The 24997-nt window shown below is 37.1% G+C and overlaps 1 protein-coding gene across 1 annotated transcript in view; it reads right to left on the bottom strand.

The window, feature by feature from the left end:
* LOC106159807 (rho GTPase-activating protein 21) overlaps positions 1–14670 on the bottom strand; it is a 95262-nt gene extending 80592 nt beyond the window's left edge. Inside the window, exons 1-2 of the mRNA XM_087013398.1 lie at positions 14479–14670; positions 4650–4751 (exon numbers count right to left, since the gene is read on the bottom strand). Coding sequence (XP_086869524.1) covers positions 4650–4697 — 48 coding nt within the window. The 5' untranslated portion in view covers positions 4698–4751; positions 14479–14670. The remainder of the gene's footprint in view (positions 1–4649; positions 4752–14478) is intronic.
* Between the last annotated feature and the right edge of the window lie 10327 nt (positions 14671–24997).

Genomic DNA, 24997 nt, shown 5'->3' on the forward strand with positions numbered 1-24997 from the left:
CAGGAGCTGGTGACTTGACTTGTAACCTTCTGATAACATAAAACTTCCAGTAGAGTTGGTACTCTGTGTATAATGTTGTCATAAATCTTTCTACACAAGATTAGCAGAGCTACTACAATCACAATGTGAGTCAATGTGTATCTTGGGAGAATTCATGTCTGAATGACAGCAAGAAAAACACACATATCAAGGTGGATATTTTACCTGAATGTGACTGTGTCAGTTATCACAAGTCAGATCTTACAAGTCAGATTATCACGTAAATAAATTATATTATATAAGTAATGACAAAAATGCTACTTACTCAAATATCTCATACATGTATGCCTGATTTTTTTCAACATTCTTTTTTTTCCCAAAGATTCTTCATTCTCTGTTACACACAAAAATACATTTTTATACATGAATCGATACCACTTTTATCTAATAACTGATTAAATATCAATTATATTTAGTATTATTTAATATTTATTTCCAAACACTTTCTTCAGAAATAACTATCATCACAATTCTGGGAAATATTAAATTAATCAATTCTGTTCCACTCTGGTGACTAATTACCAGTATTGTAATGTCCTGCCAGAGTACACAGTGTAAGAGTACTAGAACATGTCTATATCAAGTCATGAACCAACTCTGTGACATGTTTGGTAACAGCAGGTAGTGTGTACTGAACGACCTTGTCATCTGTTGTACCAACACAGCTCTCAGCAGTCACAGTGACAACATCACCAGCTTATTACATCTTAACAGCCCTTATAAATATAACTCAGACATTTTAAAGTAATTGTATCTGACTGACTCCAACTTTACAAGTGTCTGTAGACAAGTCAAAGAAAACCCACTCAGAGTGCACTTAAGATGATGTAAAAGATACCCCTAGATGTAAGAAATTCTAAAACCAATACCATATTTTTTCAGTGTAAGAAAAATACAACACCAGACCACATTTTTACCACTATGATAACAATATTGCCAAGGTTACAATTTTACCAAGGTCACAATATATGCTAAGGAAACAATACAGACCAAGGTAACAATATCAGTACAGTAACAATATTGCCAAGGTAACAACATCACTATGGTAACAATAGGATAACAATACTGCTCTGTCACAGTCCAGCACACCTGTCACTCCAATATGACACAGGTGAGAGACCCCGGCACATGAAGTGACCCACAGCCAGGATCTGACCTGGGAACCGACCCACAAACAGAAGACTCCTAGAGTAGAAATAGACGGAGATATGCCACATGACATCAACTGAATGGCTACAATACACAGAGCAAATCCTTTCAGCATCAGTCTCAGTTTCAGTGGCCTTTACTATCTTGCACCTGTGGGAGAGTGGTGAAGTGTGATGACTTTTATTATTCAACTTAATTCAGCTTCCAGTGAGAGTTTATCATGTAAGTGAACGACTCTGCACACCAAGAAAACTGCATGCAAAAGCTCAGGTGTCAATACTAGGGTTGGTGACAACTCTGACTCACTTTTAATAACAATTTCATGGCATATTTTATATATCCCCACTCCCACCAGATATCCAAATATTTCCCTTCTCTGCACATTCATACAGTTAATTTACCTATCATGCTAGAAGAGGCTTTGATTTTTAGCTCTGAAACTATTTTCAGATATTAGCTCCAAGACAAGATTTACTTTCTCCTGAGATGACCTCGGAGACACGAAATCTTTTCATTCAGATATTTCCAATTACATGTTAAGTTCCAGTAACTATGTGTGAAGGCTAGAGTCAACAGGGGCGGAGGGTTTAGTTCAATACACAGCTCCAGAACTGTACTGTGCACACAATGGGACATGTTGCTAATTACTGCTGGACTGATACTGGGACATGTTTGACTATGGGGGGGGGGGGGGGGGGGGGGGGGGGGGGCAAGGAAGGGGGAGGGAGGGAGGGTAAGGGGGAGAGTGAGAGTGATAACACTATTACTTTTTGGTTCAATGGCGAAACAATATAATGAGAGAAAACATGTAACTGTGATCTTTACAAGAATGTCATGCCTTCATAAAATTCAAACTGCTTGCTACCTCATGACAGTTCAACTTCACAGTACCTCCCTTCCCCACCCCCACCCCTAGCCCCACCCCTGACTGGTTGTAACACCTGAAGATGAAGAAGTGGTGTCCTTCACCTGGATAGCAGTTCCATGGCACAGTTCAACAACATCAAAGATGATGATTACACTTGACTGTACTCACGCTTTGCCTTCAACATGCAATATATCCATCTAAAATATCTCAGAGGTTGTACACAATACATCTATCCACAGTATCTCCTGAACTGAATGCCTGGATTGTGTGCCAGACAATTCTCAGACATGAGCCAAGGTTTCAAAAAAAAAAAAAAAAAATCCACCCCAACCCCTCCCCCTCCAGACTTTATTGCAGATCTTGATGAATCTCAGGAACAATCTGAACTAAATTAAAAATGTGGAATTCCGCTTTTCTGTGGAAAAAGCTCATGTCTACATTCTGAACACCTGACATCCTTGGTCATAAGTCCCTCGTGTCCAATATAACAATATCACATTGGAAGCAGGTCTTGCCATATTGGCTCTCTGCAGAGCCAAATTCTTATAATTCTAAATACTGGATCAAAGCAGAAACGCTGACCAATCGCTGCATTCAGAACAGTGGACTGACTAGTCTGGGTATCAAATATGGCGACCCACTAAAAAGTTTGCAGTCTAATCTGCTAAGAGACACTAAATAGAATAGGGAGGTATTCAAATGGGTCGGCCATATTTGATCTGCAGACTAGTTAGTTCACTGCTGTGAATGCGGCCATTGACAGGATAATTATATAACAAGGCAGCAAAGCTGTCAAATGTACAGACAAAAAGCAGGAAATAACAAAATAGGCTACTGTCAATTCTGATGCAAAAGTACATTATGTTAAACTGCAAATTCAACATCAAATTTTAATTATGCTCAACAGGTAATACCAATGTAAGTAAAATGTGAAACAAGCATAAAGCTTCAGGCCCATGGGAGTTCAAGTTCACACTTTGAAAATGTAAAACTTCCAGAAAAAGAAGTCAATTAGACTGCTTTTCCAACTCAGACTGCATTTCAGTCCTGTATTTCTTTTTTGAAAGTTCAGCAATCATAAGTAACATGGTTTTCCCATAATGGTCATCATGGCAGCAGCACCCAAAATTGTGTTTTCTTCTATTCTGATGCAATATTACATAATGGTTAACAGCATAATGACAATCAATTTTTAATAACAAAATATATGTATCATGGATTTTCAGAAAATGTGACCAGCCTGGGTCTTCAAGCCTGTGGAACTTCAAAGTCACACCTTGAAAATGCCAATATGTGAAAAATTAAATTTTCACAAAAAAAAAAACTGTTTATCTGGCAGATTGCATTGCCTACTGAAGCTGTATTTTAGTCCCATGTTTCTTTCCTGTAAGTTTGAAAACAGTAAGTGACATGGTTTTTCTTAAAAGGTAATCATGGGAGCAGTGCCCAAAATAGTTTTTTTTTCAAATTTTGATGCAATGTTACATAATGTTTAACAGCATAATGACCATCAATTTTTAATAATAAAATATTAGTATCATGGATATTCAGAAAATGTGACTAGCAAAGGTCTTCAGGCCCTCGGAACTTCAAAGTCACAACTTGAAAATGCCAAAATGTAAACAAGACAGCACTGTTCTGAAATGTTTTTTCCCCATTTTTAACAATTTTTAACATAAAACAAAATTAACAGTTTACTGCCATTTTTACATGATCAACTAAGAAAATTGATGAGATGAGAAAAGTATCAACAGAGCAGTGTTAAATGTCCAATTTCTTCCATTCTGAGATTCTGAACATAGTGAATGATTGAATCTGACAAATTGCAATGATATGAGTTTATTTCCATTTTTGAAACTTTATTACACAATACACAATAACATGTTTACCATCATTTTTACAAAATCAACTAACAATGTTGTAAAGATGCAGGAAATGTCAAACAAACACTTTCACGTATCTTATTAGTTTAATAATGAGACTGTTAACATGCCTAAAAATTGAATCTGAGGAAATGTGAAAAAACAGCATACCTTCTAAAATAATGGCCCGATCATGCCGATTTTCGAACTTGACCTGCGTTTTAGTAAGATTGATTACTCCTGTGAGTTTCATGACAACAGGTCTATCGGTTTTCCTTGAAATGTGTTAACAAAGTTGCATATATGCTGAAAAGTGAAAAAACAGCATAACTACTAAAATAGTGGCCCGATCATGCCGATTTTCGAACTTGATCTGCGTTTTAGTAAGACTGATTACTCCTGTGAGTTTCATGACAACAGGCCTATCGGTTTTCCTTGAAATGTGTTAACAGTGTTGCATATATGCTAAAAAGTGAAAAAACAGCATAAATTCTACAATAATGGCCCGATCATGCTGATTTTCGAACTTGACCTGCGTTTTATGAATATTAGTCAGCTCTGTAAATATAAAGCCAAAAAGTAAAACTGTCTTCCACTTATGGTGTTAACGCTGAAAGTGCACGGCAACGGCGACGGCGACATGATCGGCGACGGCGACGACAGACGCAGGTGATGGCAATATGTACAGACACATCTGTGTCTGTACATAAAAATTTTAATACCAGTCTTACCTGTCTGCCTGCAGTTCCTGTAAATTTCTCATCTCTAGCTGCAGCCATGTCTTCTTGCTCCTCACCACTGTCTTTATTTCACCATACCTGCCTGCAGACCCCCTAGAAAACAATAACAACAGGAATTAGGTCATTGTGACCTACTAAATCACCCTCACCACTGTCTTTATTTCACCATAGCTGCCTGCAGACCCCTGGAATACAACAACAGTAATTAGGTCACGATGACCTACTTAAACATCCTCACCACAAGGGTCTATTGGAGCAGTGGGTATGTCCCAAAACATATATCATGACGATTTCAAATGACAAAGTTTTGTCTGTTTTAGGTCTAAGTTAAACACATTTTTTCCCACTTTAAGGCAAAGTGAATGTCACATGTCAGTTCATCATGAAACTAAAAACCAAGACAATTACATCAGAGTTCAATCAGCCACCTTACTGTATCTACTTAATATCCATATGATGTGCAAAACCAGAAATAAAAGAAGAATCCCCTCTTTCAATGTTTCAACTTAACTAAAAAGTATGTATTCTATACAACGCACATTATCAATGTATATAGATGTAGTGCTAATCACCATGCTAATAAGTTCTGCTGTCCCTTGCGGCCACATTCCAGAGATGAGGAATGTTACCAGAGGAGAAAGACAGGGGTCAGGTATGTGACCAAGGTTTTGATACCTGTGTACCTCTCTACACCTGTCACTTCTTAACTTACCTGGACACCAGGTGTCATGGCTATGTCAGGATCTGGATAAGAACAATGACTTGGACGATTTCTAATTTTTTTTTGATTTTTTAAATCAATGATAAAAACCAGTTTTTAATCCAACATAAGTTCATTTTTTCCCCTATGAAATACATATTTTATTTTTTCCTTTGCTGAGCTGACACCCCTTCATCATGACCAAAGTGAAGTCAGCTGCCAAACCAGAAAGTGTAAATGAATAATTCTTGTCAGACTTCATGTACTGGAAATTACATCAACCTGTACTTTTCCTTTACACCTCTCCAATTTCAAGTGTCAGGTGATCCAGGTGATCTCAATAAAGAGCCAATCTTTAGTATAAAAGAGATAATATTAACTAGACTAAAGAGAGAATCAATATCATTTCACATTAGTTCTCTAGTTAGTAGGGGGATGGGGGGAGAGTTAGAAGTTAGAAGGGGTATAGGTGGGAAGACACAACAACATCCACAATCTCTTACAATAACTAAAACCACATATTCCAAGTCTCCCACACTATCACTACAAGCTACCATACCAAGAGAATGCAGCATTGGTTAATTAGGTCAGTCAAATAGCTTAATTAGGTCAATCAGCTGTCTGTCAACTTAATGTGACCAATTCATCATGTTAATTAACACTTAGTGGAGGTGTATCAGAGATAATCTTACAGTACAATCAGGAGCAGGTGCTGTGAATACACTTCCTAGGTCTATTCCAATTATCTTGTCATCATCATCATCAAACCTGGCACTTAACATATAAAGGAGGCTTTGCCTGGTTTACAGAGAAATACTGCTTATCTTTTTGTTTTAGCTGGATCCTATAGTTGGCAAATCATCACAATTTGAATTGTACTGAAATGTGTAAATGTCACATATTTTAATTTTTATTTAAGCTCAGGACAGTTTGGAATCTTGCACAAAAAAGGCCACCTGAAAGGTTCTTTTCTCTCTTCTGATTCCCATCTTTTGAATGCTTTCCTTTCTTTCTATTTAGACTTAAATGTTTTGTTCCTTTTTAGCCTTGGTTAAAAGAAAAGTTGCTTATCAAAGTTTGAACATAAACCTCCTTAACCCTGCACATAAGGCTGGCAGTTTTCAGAGTAAACCTGGGATTTCAGTTGTCCTGCAATGGGGACAGGTTTACTCTGCGGGTGTTACTTCTTTAAGTGGAGGACAAAAAATGTCAGTCCATTCATCACACTGGCTGTAAGACAAGTCATTTTTTAAAACTTCCCGAATCAACACCACCTAATGCTTGTCCTAACACCCTTATGTGGCAGAGAGTTCTGGATCACTGCCATCTCACTGAAAATGAACACTAATGCTCCCCATTATATACCTATGAGGAGTTCAAGAAAAGTGTATCCCCCTATATTAACTAAAATTACTAACCACATGACAAATGGCAACTGGACATGAAAAGTTTAGAGAGAAAGAACTGATTTCAGAAATGTTCTTATTGGGGTGATATCAATACACACACAACAGACACGAATACTCTAGATCTGAATTCCACACTTACTAGTACACAGCCAGAATACAAATCTAGTTCTCTCAATCAGTGTTTGACATGGAATGGAAAAGAATGTGGCTTAATTCCTTGGATTCAGGATTTGCTGTGAAGACAGGTACTGACAAGTGTCTTTGGCCAGGCTCTAGTGATGTGGTTCTCCAGTGAGCTTACTAGTAGTTAATTCATTATTGATATAAGCTGGCAAGGTACAAAACACCCTCAAGGCCTGGTTACCTTAGGAAAATAAAGAGCTAAATTGATTCCTATCTAATTATCACTGATATAGTAAAAGATGCTAAATGGGCCAAAAACTAAAAGAACCAGTTTCTCTTGGACTTTATTTCCAGAAAACGAAGAAGAAACACAGGAGAAAAAGAACTAACACTGACAAATCAAAGATCAAATTTTAAATTCTGCTGGTAGGTGTACAAATTATTCTGCTGATAGGTGTAAAAACACCTGTCTGTCTCTGTACACCTGTGCCCCCCCCCCCCCCCCACCACTCTAGACACAAGTTTAACAGGTCTTGTTCCCTTTCACCTGACTCTATTGGTTTATAACTGATGTTATGTAACTGTTGGAACTAGACTTGGTTAGTTTGTGAAAATAGCTGGGGAATTGCGCTGTCCAGAATATAAACCAACTGTAACTACTCCATGAATAGAAAGTATATCAGAATTAAATACCTGGTCCCATTGTAGTCCACTCTATATCAGGAGATATCACATGAAAGTGTAAAGACCAGATTTAATAGTCAAGAAGAGAAATCCACTGATATTGTGTCATCAAGACTAGGCTTACACTGGGAGATTACATTCACCTTTGAGCCAAGAAGTTTTACATAAAATAGTGATGTCAACACCCCATTAAATATACCTGTCACTGTGTAAATATGCCATTTCTATACTGCTGTGACAACTGGCAGTATTGACAAAGTGTCACCTTATGGGGTCTGGTATGGCGTGGGTGGTGGTACATGGGGGGAGATATGGAGTAATATAAACAATGTGTCACCTTATGGGGTCTGGTATGGCGTAGGTGGTGGTGCGTGGGGGGAGGGGGGAGGCGAGGGGTGAGGGGAGGGGGAGATATGGAGCAATATAAACAATGTGTCACATTGGGTTCAGTTTGTATGGAGGGGGAGGGGGGGAGAAATGGAGCAGTTACTATTATTGCTGGATAATTCTAATTTTTTGTTCATATTATACCAGATGTTTTAGGTGATAAGATCAATAGGACTTTACCTAACCTAAATAGTGTGTGTGTATGTGTGTGTGTGTGTGTATGTGTGTGTCACAGTGTGTATGTGTGATGGGGGGGGGGGGGGGGGGGGAGGGTCCATGACCCTAGCATCTTAACCACTTAATCACATCCATAAATATCCAAGTAGTGTGTTTTGCATCCCTGGGTATCAGATCCTATCTCCAGGCCAACTCTGACTATATTATCCATCTTCACCACATCTCACTGATACATCTCCAGATAACTGCCTCGTTACCTCATGATTCACGACACTCATCACGCCTACAGGGTCTTAATCCAGCCTGATTTATCACACTGTTATTACTGCTAAATAACACCAAATACATTCAAACTGATTGAATTTCTTATCATACTATTTCTCACATCTCACTGTTATGTCTATAAACTGTTGAAGTTCATGTGATTCATTTTCATATACTACACTAAAAGGCAGCGGTCAGTTTTTCAATCAGATGGTCTAGGGAAAAGGGTCACACTGAGTGAGAAGGACCTACCCATCTCCTATGTAAAAAAGACTTCAGCAATGACCCCATCTTTTTATTTTCACTTGGGGTCTGAAATCAGTTGAAAAGCTAGCACTAACCATGAATACCAGATTGTGTACGATAAAGTCACTTAACCTAGATATGACGGCAGCAGATATGATTTGTAAACTTCATTTCAATTTCATTGCCTATGTGTCCCTGACAAAATCACATTACAGTAAAGTTATTGACAGCTAGTTCTTCAGACTGGTATAAAATCAAGGGTGCCATGTCTACTGGGTAGGGTTATGTATATATCATGTGTAACTGAATGCTATGGTTATAACATCAAAGAGGGGAAATCTATTTCATGTCCAGACTACCATGGTGTATCATCAACTTGTGTAAGTTATTGATTGATGAAGATAATAAATATATATATAATACTGTCATAAGACCCTTTGTAGTGTCACACCTGAAGTGGGCAGATGAAGGTAGATGGTACAGACACTGTAATTACCTCAGGGGGAAAAGGGGGGACGCAGGAGAGATGGCAGGGAAAACATGGGGGGGGGGGGGGAGGGGCACAGGCATACCCGCCCAATCCATACCTTGTTGCTCTAAGACTTCCATTGCTTGCCAGAAACAGGAAATACGCTGATTTTATTCAGTTATAACTTTTTCTTTATTCAATCATTTATTTATTTATTTATTTATTTATTTATTTATTTATTATTTGTCTCCAGTGCAAACATATCTGCCTCTGCTCATTCCTACTTCTTTACATTCTAACATATGTTTATAATAAAACACCTCCGTACTACATAATTTAATCTGAAAATGTGGGAGGGAAATATTGGAAATGTCTGTTTTATTGACCCATGTATCTGTAGATTGATTCAATAAATCAATAATTCAGATACTCCTACATATCTTAATCTATTACTAGTACTATCATTTTTTTATCTTGCTGTACAAAACATTTCAACCAGAAAGAGATAAAAATATTGAATGACCATAGGATGATTCATGGTCCCTCCTTTCATTACAGTCCATCCTTTCTCTCTCCCCCCCCCCCCCCCCTCCTCCTCTCTCTCTCCAGCAAAAATCATTCACCTTCCACAAGAGACTACTGGGGCTGCAGGCTATCCATGTTGATGTCTACCACCACATAGCTCTTCCCTCCACAGGGAAAATGTACTCAATCCACAGCAGCTCACTTCACTAGCATTACCACTGGGTGCTCAGTCTTAAAATACCACAACTTATGTAATTATATAAACCCAATCAAATGACAGAAATTATCATATACATCTAAATCAACATATCTGCAGGAATCGTTGCTCAAGGTTTACCTTCATGAAGTAATTTGCAAATAAGAAATGAATGCCCAGCAGTTCAATTTTATTAAGCCAAGCAAAGAAAACATTGTACATAGAGGTTAAGATTTGTATGATTAGGTTACAGGACAGTTGGCAAATGCAAGAAAATTGTTGAGGACCCTGAAAAATTATAAATAGTATTTTTTTTTCTTTTTTCACATCAAAAGCCTGTGATAAGCTAGCCTATTTTGAGCTATTTTCAGGAAGTGGAATTCTGACCAAAAAAGAGAAATATCTCACCACTTATCTCTACCCTATCGACTACAAGTAAACATTGTGGCCAGTCTATTTGAAGTCTATAAGTGCCTACAGTTGTATGAAGGTTCTTCCTGTTTTTTACAGTCTATTAAGGAAGTGTGTGCATTCCATGGCTATCAGGTCATTATGTCCAGGAAGACAGCAGTACAGGGCAGTGAGAGGGTCAGCACGGTAGAACACATCTTAACAGGAACCACACTGAGAATTTTGGGAGTAAGATGGGTCAGTGTTTGGAAATGTCATCCAAGAAGTTATAATGAGAAGGAGTAGAAACGGGACATCAATTATCTCTCTCGTCCAATCAGATCGCAGCATTCTTTTCAAAGCGGCGTCCTTTGAAATTCGATCCTCGTAACTGGTCTAATCCTCCGCTCGCCTCCGCGTGACTCAAGACGGAGAAGCTGAACCAGTGCGTATACGTCTTGATTTATTCATGTTTAATGCGAATATTTGGAAGTTATACTTAGAAAAACGCCAAGTCGAGCGATATAAAGGTGAGTGAGAGTTGATAATCTGCTTTGAGCATTGTTTTATGTTCATACGGTGGCTGTCAGTCAAATTTGTCAGTGCAGAAAGCAGCGTTAGTTCGAAGATCTGAGGCCGATTCAGCGGGACCTCCATGTTTAGGACTTTTTTCTTCTTAAGTGCGTGATGTATGCACATAATTTATGTTTTTCTGGTTAGTTAAGCACGTGCATCATTACAATACATCCCTTTAGTATTAAATGAGTCAATCCTTTAGATGAAAAACATCGTTTCAAATAGACAACTTTTCATCCTATTTTTTCAAAATGGCGGGTCCCTAAATTGGTTAGAGACAGTTGGGTGACAGTTTGGGACAATTTTTGGTAATTTAAACGTGGTGTATGCAGATAATTTATGTTTTTCTGGTTAGTTAAGCACGTGCACCATTACAATACATCATAGTGATATTAAATGAGTCAATCCTTTAGATGAAAAACATCGTTTCAAATAGACAACTTTTCATCCGACTTTTTCAAAATGGCGGGTCCCTAAATTGGTTAGAGACAGTTGGGTGACAGTTTGGGACAATTTTTGCTAATTTTAACGTGGTGTAAGCACATAATTTATGTTTTTCTGGTTAGTTAAGCACGTGCACCATTACAATATAACATTGTGATATTAAATGAATCAATCCTTTAGATGAAAAACATCATTTCAAATAAACAACTTTTCATGGGACTTTTTCAAAATGGTGGGTCCAAAATTTGATGACAGGGAACTCTCGGAATTTTTTTCAATTTTTCATTGCAATATGATGTTTGCAGAGTTTCGTTTAGGATATAGAGTTATATTTTGTAATGAATTCCGCACTTACTCATTTCAGGTTGAAGAGAATGCAGGTGAAAGATCTTTAGTTTTGCTGGCAGATGTACATGTAGCCATAATTGAACAGTCAAAATGATTGTTTCCAGCAGCAACTTGATGAGGCACAAGGCTCTGTTTTCTTACCACCACTAATATTAAACTATAGTGCACAAGAGGTGCAAGTTTTAAAAGGGAATTTAGTGGTCCAAGTTTTAAAAGGGAATTTAGTGGTCCAAGTTTTAAAAGGGAATTTAGTGTTCACTGGCTAATTGTCTAAAGTATAAAATAAAATAATCACCACATCAAAATAAAAACTAACCATTTTTGTATTGCTTTAATCACTGTTGGGTGTAACAATATTGATATATTTTCATTGCTGGTACTTTGTTTTAGATAATATACAAGTTGCTCGAATGTTGAAATAAAGCAATATCAATCAATAAAAATATTTCTTTGTTTTTTTCTTCTAATGAATTTAAACTATCAGTCTACTATTAGTTGGCCTCATGTAATAGACAAAGATATAAACAAAAATATGTATTGATGAAATTTCATTTAGAATCATACTAAGTGCAATAACTTATTTACATTTCCCCAATTTTCCTGTTTAAGCTCTACCTGGTATATAAGCAATAATGTGCCAAAAAAGAAAGAAACGAGGCTGGCATACGGAAATTGCAAGTACTACTGTTTTGTGTACACGGCTGTGAATTGAATGTGTCATTCCTAGATGAAGGTAAATTTCCTTTACACGCCTTTACACGACAAAAATAATTTAAAATAAATATGAGACTTCTACAGGTGCAAATTTTAGCGTTGAAGGTGGGTTTGTGAAATTGTTCTCATACATTCTTGATGTGAAACTAAATTTTGTATAACTGATCGGCTCTAGATCAAATGAAGGTGTATCTTGCATAATTTGAGTTTTATTTCCCGAAATGGTTGCATCCAGGCTTGAAATCTCTCTACACCTTTCTGTAATCCCACCATGTTTTCTCTGTGAGATTATTAGAGACTTCGCGAGGCTTTATCCCAATTGGCTGAAGCAACCCACGTGAATGGTCTTTTGAATATGTATTAGGCACAAGCTCTCCCTAAGACCACAAGCTGGGTAATTATTAGGATTAAGCCCGTTACGAGGATAGGATGAAAGGAAACCCCTTGTTTCTACTCCTTCTCATTATAACTTCTTGTGTCATCTCAGGGGGAGGAGTTTGGAGAATTGGGCTGGGACCAAGGCTTTTCCCAGCAACCATCCAACATCAATTGGATGGCGGCCGCCATCAACAGTTGGCCAATATTTTTAAAAACGTCTGGACAGTTTATGGATATTTTTTGAAAAATGATGGCCTGGACTCTTTGAAATTTATGTAGCAAATTACAGGTGATAAATTTGGACGGCCTATACCCTGAAACCTGAGAAAAGCCCTAGCTAGGATATCTAATGTGAAAAACTTATGTATTACCTGTAAGCTAAAGCTTATAATACTAATACCATTATCTCTAGTGAAAGGCATCTATCTTATACCAGAACCATTTGCCTGCTAAATAAGGTCATGATTAAACTCTTCCCATACAACAAGGTATATCAAAAGTGGAAGAGCTATGATATCATCAAGTTTCTCTATAAGTCCACAATACTTTATCCTTAATTCTCAGTTTCTCTACCCTCCCCTCCAATCTCTACTTTAACACCACACCTGTCCTATACCTGAGTGGTCAACCTACCTGGTGGTCTCAGTCTACCTGTCCTATGTCTCAGGTGTTCTATATCAAAGTGACTATAACACTGTTATTGAAGACCAAAGAAAGAATTACATAACACTGGGAAATAAGACTCTATATGAAGTAGGAGAGACATGGACACTACAGGCACCACTGCCCCAGGGTGACTGGACCATACAGAGACATGGACACTACAGGCACCACTGTCCCAGGGTGACTGGACCATGCAGAGACATGGACACTACAGGCACCACTGTCCCAAGGTGACTGGACCATACAGAGACATGGACACTACAGGCACCACTGTCCCAGGGTGACTGGACCATACAGAGACATGGACACTACAGGCACCACTGTCCCAGGGTGACTGGACCATACAGAGACATGGACACTACAGGCACCACTGCCCCAGGGTGACTGGACCATACAGAGACGTGGACACTGACCAGTGACACATCTGTTATAAGTGACCATAGATGGAAATTGAACACATGGGGAATATTTCAGTGTCAAAATAATACTATAATTTCGTATTAAAGAATTCTACAAAATCAACGTGGTTTCATTCTAATCATAAATATAATACAATATACATTTCAAATTTAAATAAAAAAATACAAAATTCCACAATCTGACAACTTTGTTTTGAAAGTAGTTGTACCAGTAAAATTGTACACAATATTATACAAAGCAGTTTTAATAAACTGGGCCCACTCAACACACAAATATTGGAATAGACATTCAAAATGTGCTGGATACCATTTATCAATGCTCCTGCCCATTACATGTGTAAGTGAAAATTATGAGGCAATCGTTCTTAAAAAATAAAATGACCGACTACCACGGAAATTAACTTAGATAAACGGGATTCGTAGGTGAGGCATCTTTAAAGAAGTTAAACTAAACCCTAGAAATCCCATGAACAGGAGGGCTAGGGGAAATTAAATATTTTATCTGGTACGTAGGTATTTAACTTTCAGGTTGGTTGTAACTTGGGGTATAAGGGAATGGGGAATACTAAGTTTTATTCAAACTAGGCGGTCTGCCAGAGGAAGTACAACACGCTTTGACGGCCGCCTAGGAAGAAGTTTTCCAGATATTCCAGAGTATTTTCTGTCAAAATAAAACACTCACATCAACATGATTCACAAGTTACTCACCTGAACTATCGTAAATATCACATATGTTTTGCAAATGTTACGGAAGCTCTGTTTTTATCATCAACCTGCACTGGATGTTTTCATTGCACGGTCCTCTCCCCGTGAACCAAAATGGCGGCGGCCACTATTGTAACACGGCTTCCGGTTGGCTGAATTCCTTTCAACATCTGCGCGCTTTCTACTACGCTGTGTGGATTCGGAAAAATAAGATAAAAATGGAGCATCAGAATAAACTTCATGTGGCAGAAAATTACAAATTTAGAGCTTAATAACATTCAGGGCTTTTCAGATTGAGCGTTATGTTAGTAACGTGTAGATCAATAACTTGGAATCCAATGAAATTACATTTCACGGCGATAGTGGCGCCCTCTGTACACAAGAACCATGTGCACGGATAGGGGCAATTATAATTCTTAACCGAAAGGAAAATTAAATTGTATTATTTGAAAAATAAAAAAAATTGAAATTGAAACCGTCAAAATAAAACGAGGATTTCTAAAATTCATTAAAATCTATCTGTGCAATGTACGGTTCATTTGGAATTATAGTCTTGAAAGTTAAATATCTATTGCAATCGCAAAATAGCTTCGTCATAAATAAATAATGTTTCTCATTGTATGGAAAGGGGGTAATTACAATGTATTATACGGACCTTTATGAATGGGGGCGTGTTTTTTATTTAATCTGTTCAAAAGTCGGCTATGTTGTCAGCAAAATCAAATCATAATTAGTTAGTAAAATTTTCAGACATCATTTTTAATCTTATGCCAAGCATTTAACTCAAAATTGTGTTGAATATTAAGCCAACAAGTTTAAGGATTGAATATAAAAAGTGTGTATGCGTTGACCGTTTGTTAAAGGTTTTATACAGGCCCTCTGCCGTCCCCTTTCCTGTCTAAATTTCAGAAATCATCTATTTTAAGCGCCCAAGTAAAGTTACACATGTTATACCCCGGACCTTGCCCGGTGTCTACGTATCTACGTATTCTCACAGCAAACGGACTGAAGAACTCTGTCTGATCAAGTTAAATAACTCCATTTTCTGCCACCTTTCGTATGGATCAGTGCGCATGTGTTTGCTGGGTTACGTCCTTCATTGTGTTAGTTGTGACAGAGAAGCAATCAGTCTCTCGCTGCGATGAGCTGCCGTCTTCCCATCTTTACTACAAGATTTTTGGAACAGTTGCAGCATTAAAATTTAAAATAAATAATCTGAAAGAAGAATTTTGCATTATTATTAAATGATGATAGGAATTTTGGATTAAGAGATTAGTTAAATACTGAGTAGTGATATTGCCAGTCAATTTATGTAGAATCTGATAATATAATTGAAAATACTGATTGAATTCTTTGCCTTGCACTGGGCAGTTTCACATTTGTGCCAAATGCTTTTTTGGACTCCATTGTACAGTGGTAAAAGTTCTTCAATTGCCATGAAAGTTTTTAATCAGACTCTGTATGGTGCTGCTATCTGCTGGTGCTATCGGCAACAAATTAGTTTGCCTTTGTTTCTGAGTGAATCTACCGTCTAAAATCACTATTTCTGAAAACATGTGCCCCAGACAGCCTCAGTGATCTGGCCCACGTCTGGCCCAGATCTGGCAACGTCTGGCAATGTCTGGCAAAAGGTATGGCCCACGTATGGCTTGCCACATGTGGGCCAGATGTGGCAATGTTTGGGCCAGATCTGGCCCAGACATTGCCACATCTGGCCCAGTTCACATTTGCTCATATGGCCAGATGTCGGCCCAGATCTGGCAATATCTGGCAAATGTATGGCATGCCAGATGTGGGCCAGATCATATTCAAATGGGCCAGATTAGGGCCAGACATGGACCACATATGGCCCAGAATGTTTTTTTTTTTTTTCTTTTTTTTAAATTATTTTTAATTATTCAATAAGATTACTATAAACAAGGCAGCAAAGCTGTCAAATGTACAGACAAAAAGCAGACAATAACAATGCACAAAACAGGCTACTGTCAATTCTGATGCAAAAGTACATTATGCTTAACTGCAAATTCAACATCAAATTTTAATTATGCTCAACAGGTAATACCAATGTAAGTGAAATGTGAAACAAGCGTAAGGCTTCGAGCCCATGGGAGTTTAAGTTCACACTTTGAATATGCCAGAATGAGAAAAATGAAAATTTCACATAAAACTGCTTAAATTCAATAATAAATGATAACCCATTTGAGCTGGCTTTCTTATTTGAACTGCATGCCAATCCTACCAATCATACTTGTAAGTTGAAAATACTAATAAGTAACACAGTTTTCTTTTCATAATGTTTGTAGTAGCAGTGCAAAAAGATTTTTGTCAATTTTGATGTAACATTACATAATAAATTACAGAATAATTATCACCAATTTTTGATTATTGACGATAAATAGCATGGACAAGTAGAAAATTTGATTACCATTTGGCTTCATGTCCATGGGAGCTTCGAGTCCCACAATGAATATGCCAACATGATAAAAATGAATATTTCACTAAAATGTATAACTTCCAGAAAAAGAAGCCAATTAGACTGCTTTTCCAGCTCAGGCTGCATTTTAGTCCTTTGTTTCTTTTTTGAAAGTTTGACAGTCATAAGTAACATGGTTTTCCCATAATGGTCATCATGGCAGCAGCACCCAAAATTGTGTTTTCTTCTATTTTAATGCAATATTACATAATGCTTAACAGCATAATGACCATCAGTTTTTAATAATAAAAGATCCGTATCATGGATTTTCAGAAAATGTGATTAGCATGGGTCTTCAAGCTCGTGGAGGTTCTTAAGTCACACCTTGAAAATGCCAATATGTGAAAAATTAAATTTTCACCAAAAAAAAAAAAAAAAAAAAAACAGTTTAACTGCCAGAAAAATTTACCAAACAAACTGCATTGCCCACTGAAGCTTTATTTAAGTCCCATGTTTCTTTCCTGTAAGTTTGAGAACAGTAAGTGACATGGTTTTCCTTAAATGGTCATCATGGGAGCAGTGTCCAAAATAGGTGTGTCTTCAAATTTTGATGCAATATTACATAATGTTTAACAGGATAATTACCATCAATTTTTAATAATAAAATATTAGTATCATGGATATTCAGAAAATGTTCCTAGCAATGGTCTTCAGGCCCAAGGAACTTCAAAGTCACACCTTGAAAATGCCAAAATGTAGACAAGGCAGCACTGTCCTGAAATGTGTTTTTTTCCATTTTTCACAATTTTTTAACATATAACAAAATTAACAATTTACTGCCATTTTTAAATGATCAACTAAGAAAATTGATGAGATAGGAAAAATATCAATAGAACAGTGTTAAATGTCCAATTTCCTCCATTCTGAGATTCTGAACATAGTGAATGAATGAATCTGACAAACTGCCATGATATGAGTTTATTTCAATTTTTGAAACTCTATTGTACAATACATGATAACAAGTTTACCATCATTTTTACATAATCAACTAACAATGATGTAAAGATGCAGGAAATGTCAAACAAACACTTTTACGAATCTTATTAGTTAAATAATGAGACTGTTAACATGCCTAAGAATTGAATCTGAGGAAATGTGAAAAAACAGCATAACTTATAAAATAATGGCCTGATTATGCTGATTTTCGAACTTGACCTGCGTTTTAGTAAGATTAATTACTCCTGTGAGTTTCATGACAACAGGTCTAGCGGTTTTCCTTGAAATGTGTTAACAGTGTTGCACATATGCTGAAAAGTGAAAAAAACAGCATAACTACTAAAATAGTGGCCCGATCATGCTGATTTTCGAACTTGACCTGCGTTTTATGAATATTAGTCAGCTCTGTAAATATTAGGCCAAAAAGTAAAACTGTCTTCCACTTATGGTGTTAACGCTGAAAGTGCACGGCGACGGCGACATGATCGGCGACGGCGACGGCGACGACAGACGCAGGTGATGGCAATATGTACAGACACATCTGTGTCTGTACATAAAAAGACATACAAGATTCAAGATTCAAGTATTTATTCTGTGCTAAAACCCTAAACAAAATTATTACACATTATATAACCTTGCTGGCAACTAACATGTAACAAATTAAGGGTCACTCCTTGTCTTTTTGTACAAAACAATGTATATTTGAAAAAAAAAAAAACTACACTGCAAAAAGGTAAATATACAGACACTTAACAGGAGGAAATGTCACTTACATACATGTAAAGAAAACAGTTATAACAACAATTTTTTTTTCAACACAAAGCTGCTCATCTAATCTGAATTAACACAAATTACAAAAATTGTAATTAATTATGCATGTACATGGGGGGGGGGTTTGAGGGGGAAATATTTTTGCACACATTGTCATTTTTAAACTAATTCAAACATATCATTAATAATAATAATCACTAATGAATATAGTTTTGTAATGAATAAATCTTGAATAATGAATGAAAAAACATTGTTTTTTTAGATGATGGTGAGTTATAACAAAATTATAAATAACCATGCAGTAACTGTAATTCAACTTGCATGCTGGCTACAGTACTGTACATACATGTTAATTCTGAAAAAAAAAATTGTATACTCCAGCACAGATATAGATGTACAATTAAAAGAGCATTACATGTGCACAAAAACAAACCCCAGTATCAATGCTTTTGAATTAAATCACATCATGAATCAAATCACTCAATGAATTGAACCAGTTTGCAATGTTTGCGCTTTTTTCAAATCCATAACACTAAGAAATGATACACCCGGCTCCTTGACAAGCTTATAATTATTAATGGAATCAACATTATATGGAACAAGTAACTCTACCAAGTTAACAACAGTTCATTCAAATGTCAAGTCAAAACACAACATCCCTTCCTTTCTTGGACAGAAACGGTCCTTTCAAAACATGTTTATTGACAGTTCAGTCTTTAAAATGTCCTTTCAAACATTTGCAGAATAGCATATGAACTTTTATTCCTTAAACCACACTGAAAATTCTCAAAACTTATCAACTCTTATCAAATCCCATGTCCTTTCACTACTACTGGTCTCTTCCTTTACGTCACATTCAAATGTATGATGTTCCCTTCACTTTTAAAGGTTTCTCAGACGTGTATGAATAATACTGTTTGTTTACTAGTCCTCCACAAGAGCCACATTTATTTTTCTTGGATTTCAGCATTCTCCATGTATTTTCATCAATGATATTACAATATGCACCTGAATCTGGTAATACACTGAGATTAACACCGCCTCTATTTCCTCCATGTCTTCTGTGTATATTGCATTGGTTCCCACACCAAATGTATATGCACTCCTGGATTATCATGTTCAAAGCTGTCATTTACATGAATAATAGTTTCAGTTTTGCAGACTTTTACAAAGTGATCCAACGTTCCATGTTTTCTCAGTCAGGGAGTTTCTACTTCGTTTTTCATGTCTAAACTCATAATGTTTAGACTGGCTTGGTTTGTCAAATGACTTCGGTTTCATCATACTCACAGTTTCTGGTGTTCCAATTTCATTCAAAGCGTTAACTGTCTAATGTATATTCATGTTTCTAACCTGTGTTTGGGAGAGTCCTGAAAATATCTTGTATAGGTAGATCACAATCCGCTAGGGGCGCTACAGTCGTAACTGTCCACGGGCAGTGAAGTGTTAAACTGAAGTCGGCCTGCTGACAGTTCGCCTATGGAACCCCTTTTTTAAATCTCTCTTTTAGCGCTGCGTAAAAAAACTAATACAAGCCATTAACTAAATAAGTTGTAAATCAAAGAGTAAAATCCGGTCACATGATTTTCCCATGTTGCAGTCTTTGACAAGTTTCGGTTCTGCTTGTTTTAAGTTTTGCCTCTACAAAATGCTAAAAAATTTCAGGTAAGTGCTGGTATCATCTTTTTGAAATTTATATCCAGCAAAGTTTATGAAATTTGCTATATTATGTAGAAAAATCATGAAATTTGAAGGTTGCGAAGTATAGTTAATTTAATCCGCAATATTACATGATGTGAAAATTACCACAGGGAAATAGCTCTGCCCTGATTAGTCACAGGCTATGTGAGCCAGACAATAGGCTGAGCACACAAAGACACACAGGGTGCTCTGCTGCGCCTGAGTGATCACTGCTGGTCAGTGGGCACAGGTTTTGAGCTGAGAAGTGTGGACACTTTTGGTGGATTTTTGCAGTTAAAAAACTTCAATATCTTTGTTGCTTGTAGGAATATTTAAAAAATTCCAAATGATTTCATCCGGTTTTTGCATTACCTTTCAGATGATATAAGTATTTTAATTTTCTGATCAGTTTGAAAATTTTTCTGATATACCTATCTTGTACACCTGTCCCTGCTTAATACAACATAAGCGCGCGTCTCCTCTGTCATGTATTTTTAATTTTCTATCTTTGTTCATTATTCATGCCGTCCGTTGGTTTTGAAAAGATCAATCTTTTCCGTCAGCGAAGAGGTTAAAACTGTCTAGCCATCGCGTCGAGCGTGACTTCTGTACAGTTCGAATTCCGTAATTTCACATTTTTCCTCCATTTTTTCAAAGAAAGTTGGCTCACAGTTTTGCACTAGTGTAAATCCTCGTCGCCAGTGTTGATGCCTTCGAAATAAATCGCATCACGAATCAAATCACTCAACGAATTGTATCAGTTTGATACGCTTGTGCTTTTTTCATATCCATAACTCTAAGAAACGCTACATCCGGGTCCTTGACCGGCTTAGCATAAAAAGCGGAATCTTACAACAGCGGAACGAGTAGTTCAAAAAAGTTTTAGAACAGTGAATTCATTCAAATGTCAAGTCAAATTAAACAAATAGCACACTTATGAGGGGACTTTGAAGAAAAGAGAGAGAGATAAATTAAATCAAAATTTATCAAATGACGTCAGTTCAATGCATTCAGCTCACTGGTCAATAAAAAATAAATAAATAGAAAATGAAAATTGAAAATGAAAGTACCATATCTGGCCCAAGTCTGGGCAGCATCTGGCAAAATGTGGCATAAATGCCAGACTTTGCCAGACTTGGCCCAGATCTGGCAAGTGTCTGGCAAAATGTGGCATAAATGCCAGACTTTGCCAGACTTGGCCCAGATCTGGCAAGTGTCTGGCAAAATCTGGCCCAGATATTGCCAGACGTTGCCAGATCTGGGCCAGACGTGGGCCAGATTACTGAGGCTGTCTGGGGCGTTTTGCTGAGGGTAGGCTAGGCAATACACGGCAAACTTCTTAGTACGTGTGTACAACATAATTTGTTTAAAAACTCTAGCGATATTTGGTCAGGAGTTGCTTGAAGCATAGCACATCGTTGCTGTCTATCGGCATCAGGCCGTTAGTTTGTCAATTATCACGAATTACCCACGAATCGCGAACCGATTCATTTTCCTATGGCAATCTAGCAACTCATAAAAAGTGCACGCATGCGCAGTGGGCTAAGCGTGACGTGATGCAGTGCATTTCTGGGGATGAAATCGCTCAATTTTGTTACGCCTTAATAAACTTTAAATAAATCATACTTTTTCGCAACAAGGATACAAACATGTACTGTGCTATCAATAAAATGTTTGTTAAAAAGCGTTACATCATCAAAGGGATATAATGCTGGAATAGGTAATTCTTGTATAATAATTCATTTCATAGGTGGATAGGCCTACAACGAACATTTAGCTAGAATATACATGACTCATCCATTTAACACAAATTGTACAAGCTACAAAACTTTGCTCTTGGATATAATCGTTTTTTTTTTTTTTTCTTTTATATTTATCCGGGTCTGAAGAGTGTGATTAACCGTACGTAGCCGCCGCGACTGATCTCAAGAATGCGAAGTACCAAGTTAATACGGCCACGACAATGGCCACCTGCTACGTTCAGCCCAAGAGCCACTTTGCCATGCGTACGTGCCGACTCCGAGTCCCTAGAACCATAAGCACTCTGGGAAAGAACTGAAAAGAAGCAATCAAATTTGTCGACTAGTGATTTTTTTCGCAATATAAGCACATAAAGCTAAAGTTAACATAAAACACAACACATACAATGTTCTTTATTTGCATATTAAAGATATAAACGTTGCATTAAAATCACTTCATTAGGGTAAGGTGAAAACGTCATCTTTCCTCGAAAAACAAGATTAGCTTGATATAAGGAAAAAACGCATGCGTGTGAGTTAAATATTTGATATTTACAAAGAAACGTGTGATGGCGGGTCTAGAGCATTGAGATGAAATATAAATTATTTTCATAAAAATTTAAGCAATAACCTCGAAATTATTTATATTAGACAACTGTGAAGCAAATCTTTTCATATTCAGATATTAACTCTGCAGGTTATAACTATTGCAGTGCTCAATAAATTATTATTATTATGACTTACTCGAAAACACAAGAGCTATCAATCCAAGCAGTGGATTACAACACAGCAGGTCAAATATGGAAAGGATAAGATAATCTGGCGGCTTTGGATCAGCCGCCTGCGTTATGATCATATTTGTTGACACGGGTTGGTTGATAACAGCGTGCGGTGGCTGTTGTTGACCATAGTTAGCACCAGAGGGCTGTTGACCTGGAGGCGGTTGTTGACCATAGTAACCAGGGGGCTGTTGACCATACTGGGGCCCATAGTGGCCTTGCTTCTCAGACATGATTCTACGAAAATGGAGATATTATGTTTTTCAGTTTTTCTTCAATGTGTTACTTTTTTCTTCAAAATAAAATGATGCTCGTGCTTGGTTAGCAACGTGCGTCTAACTTTTGCCATTTTCAGGCAGTTGTACTTAACAAGTTACGATAAAAACTCAAGTTGAAAGTATGGAACTCGTAATGGTGAAATTTGGTAATTTTTCTCGTCAGTCGGGAAAGAAAAAATATACGGAAAATTCATTTTACAGATTGAAAAAGTATGAAAAATTGAGTGACTTTTTCATAAGGGAGCGGATGTCAGAACATTTAAATTGTTTTTTATCTCTGTAGATCGCGCTCTCAGTGTATCCTATTATTTTATGCATATCAATACCGAACTATCCGTTTTTCAAATATTTAAAGTCGACCTACATTTAAAGTGAGCATCGATGGAGCGTGGATTCTCAGTTTCGAATATAAACCACTTGTACTAGTAGTAGTCTTATACGACTAAAAAAAGTCGACATACCAAGAGATAAACCGAATTTATCACTCGATCAATCGTAAAAGCTCTGAATTTTTGGTCGTGAATTTGACCCACTTTTCATTTGCCTGCCCCATTTATTTACAGCAAAGAAGGCAAACAGAAAAAAATGTTCAATATAATTTTTAGGTAACATGAAACGATGTCTTTCGGTTTATCTCTAAATTACACTATTTAAAATTATAAGGTGGCACAAAAGATACTTTCGCTTTTATTTAATCACCATTTATTATCCAATGACTTTAAGTCAGAGCAAGTCAGAACAAGTTGATCCGCGGACTTACAGAACCGCGGATTAACAGAACCGCAGACTAAATATGGCCGAACCACTTAAAAGCAATGCCGACTAATCCCCTAATGTTCTGCCGTCGATACAGGGACATAGCAATTAAATATCGGAGCCGAGATTTAATCCGTTTAATGGCGCGTGTGGAGGAGGGGGGAAACCATCAGGGGATCAGGCGGCTTGCTTTTAAGTGGGGTCGGCCATATTTAGTCAGGGGATCAGTCAGTTCGCGGATCATCTTTTCTGAATGCAACTTAGTAAGTGCTCTTCTTCCTTGATTTAGATAGAAACCAATTTAATAAATCGGTGATAAATTCTCAAAACTTCACCCATCCTTTCCGTACCCCCTATCCTATCCTTGTTGAAATTAACCCCTAAGGATAATGAATATGATTTATTTTCTTAAGGCTAAAATAATCATTCAATAAATGAACTGCTGAAATTATTCATGGTATTAGAATTATTGAACACACGCCAGAGATCCACTGATTCGGTTGGCAGTCGATGTGGAGCAATCAATTTGTAATACACTAGCAAATAAACATAAAAATATTTCACAATATACCTTTTCAATCTTTTTCAAAAGACAAGCCTATTGAAACCCCGAGTAATGTTAAATTCTATAAAAGGAAAATTTTGCAAATGATGAAATACTGTTCTGTTGACGCTGAAGAGCTAGGTCACGGTTCAATGTACGGGTAGTTTAGGCCTATAAAGTTATACCAGCGGTATGCTACATGTACAATGTACACGCCCGTTCGAAAAAAATCCAAATTTTATACTTTATACTTTTTACCCTTTATGTGTTAGGGACTGAGTTCGATTTTCAGATCGCGGGAATCTCAGATTTTTATTTTAGTTGCCAAGACATGCACAAATCGGCTAATAAGTCGGTGGTGATCTTCTTTATACCCCCGTCACACTAGAGGCGGAATGAGCAAGAATGCCGTCGGAAAGACAATTCTTTGTGCGCTCCTGGATATTCGAAGAGCATTCTAAAAATTCCGAGTGCATTCTAAATATTTTTACCCATTCTTGTGGCATTCCGAATGTTTTTGTCATGTCAAAAACTTTCGAAGTACATACCAAGTGGAAATTTATCGA

Source organism: Lingula anatina, chromosome 5, assembly GCF_051362555.1.
Source record: "Lingula anatina isolate TDL-2025a chromosome 5, LinAna3.0, whole genome shotgun sequence".
NCBI lineage: Eukaryota > Metazoa > Brachiopoda > Lingulata > Lingulida > Lingulidae > Lingula > Lingula anatina.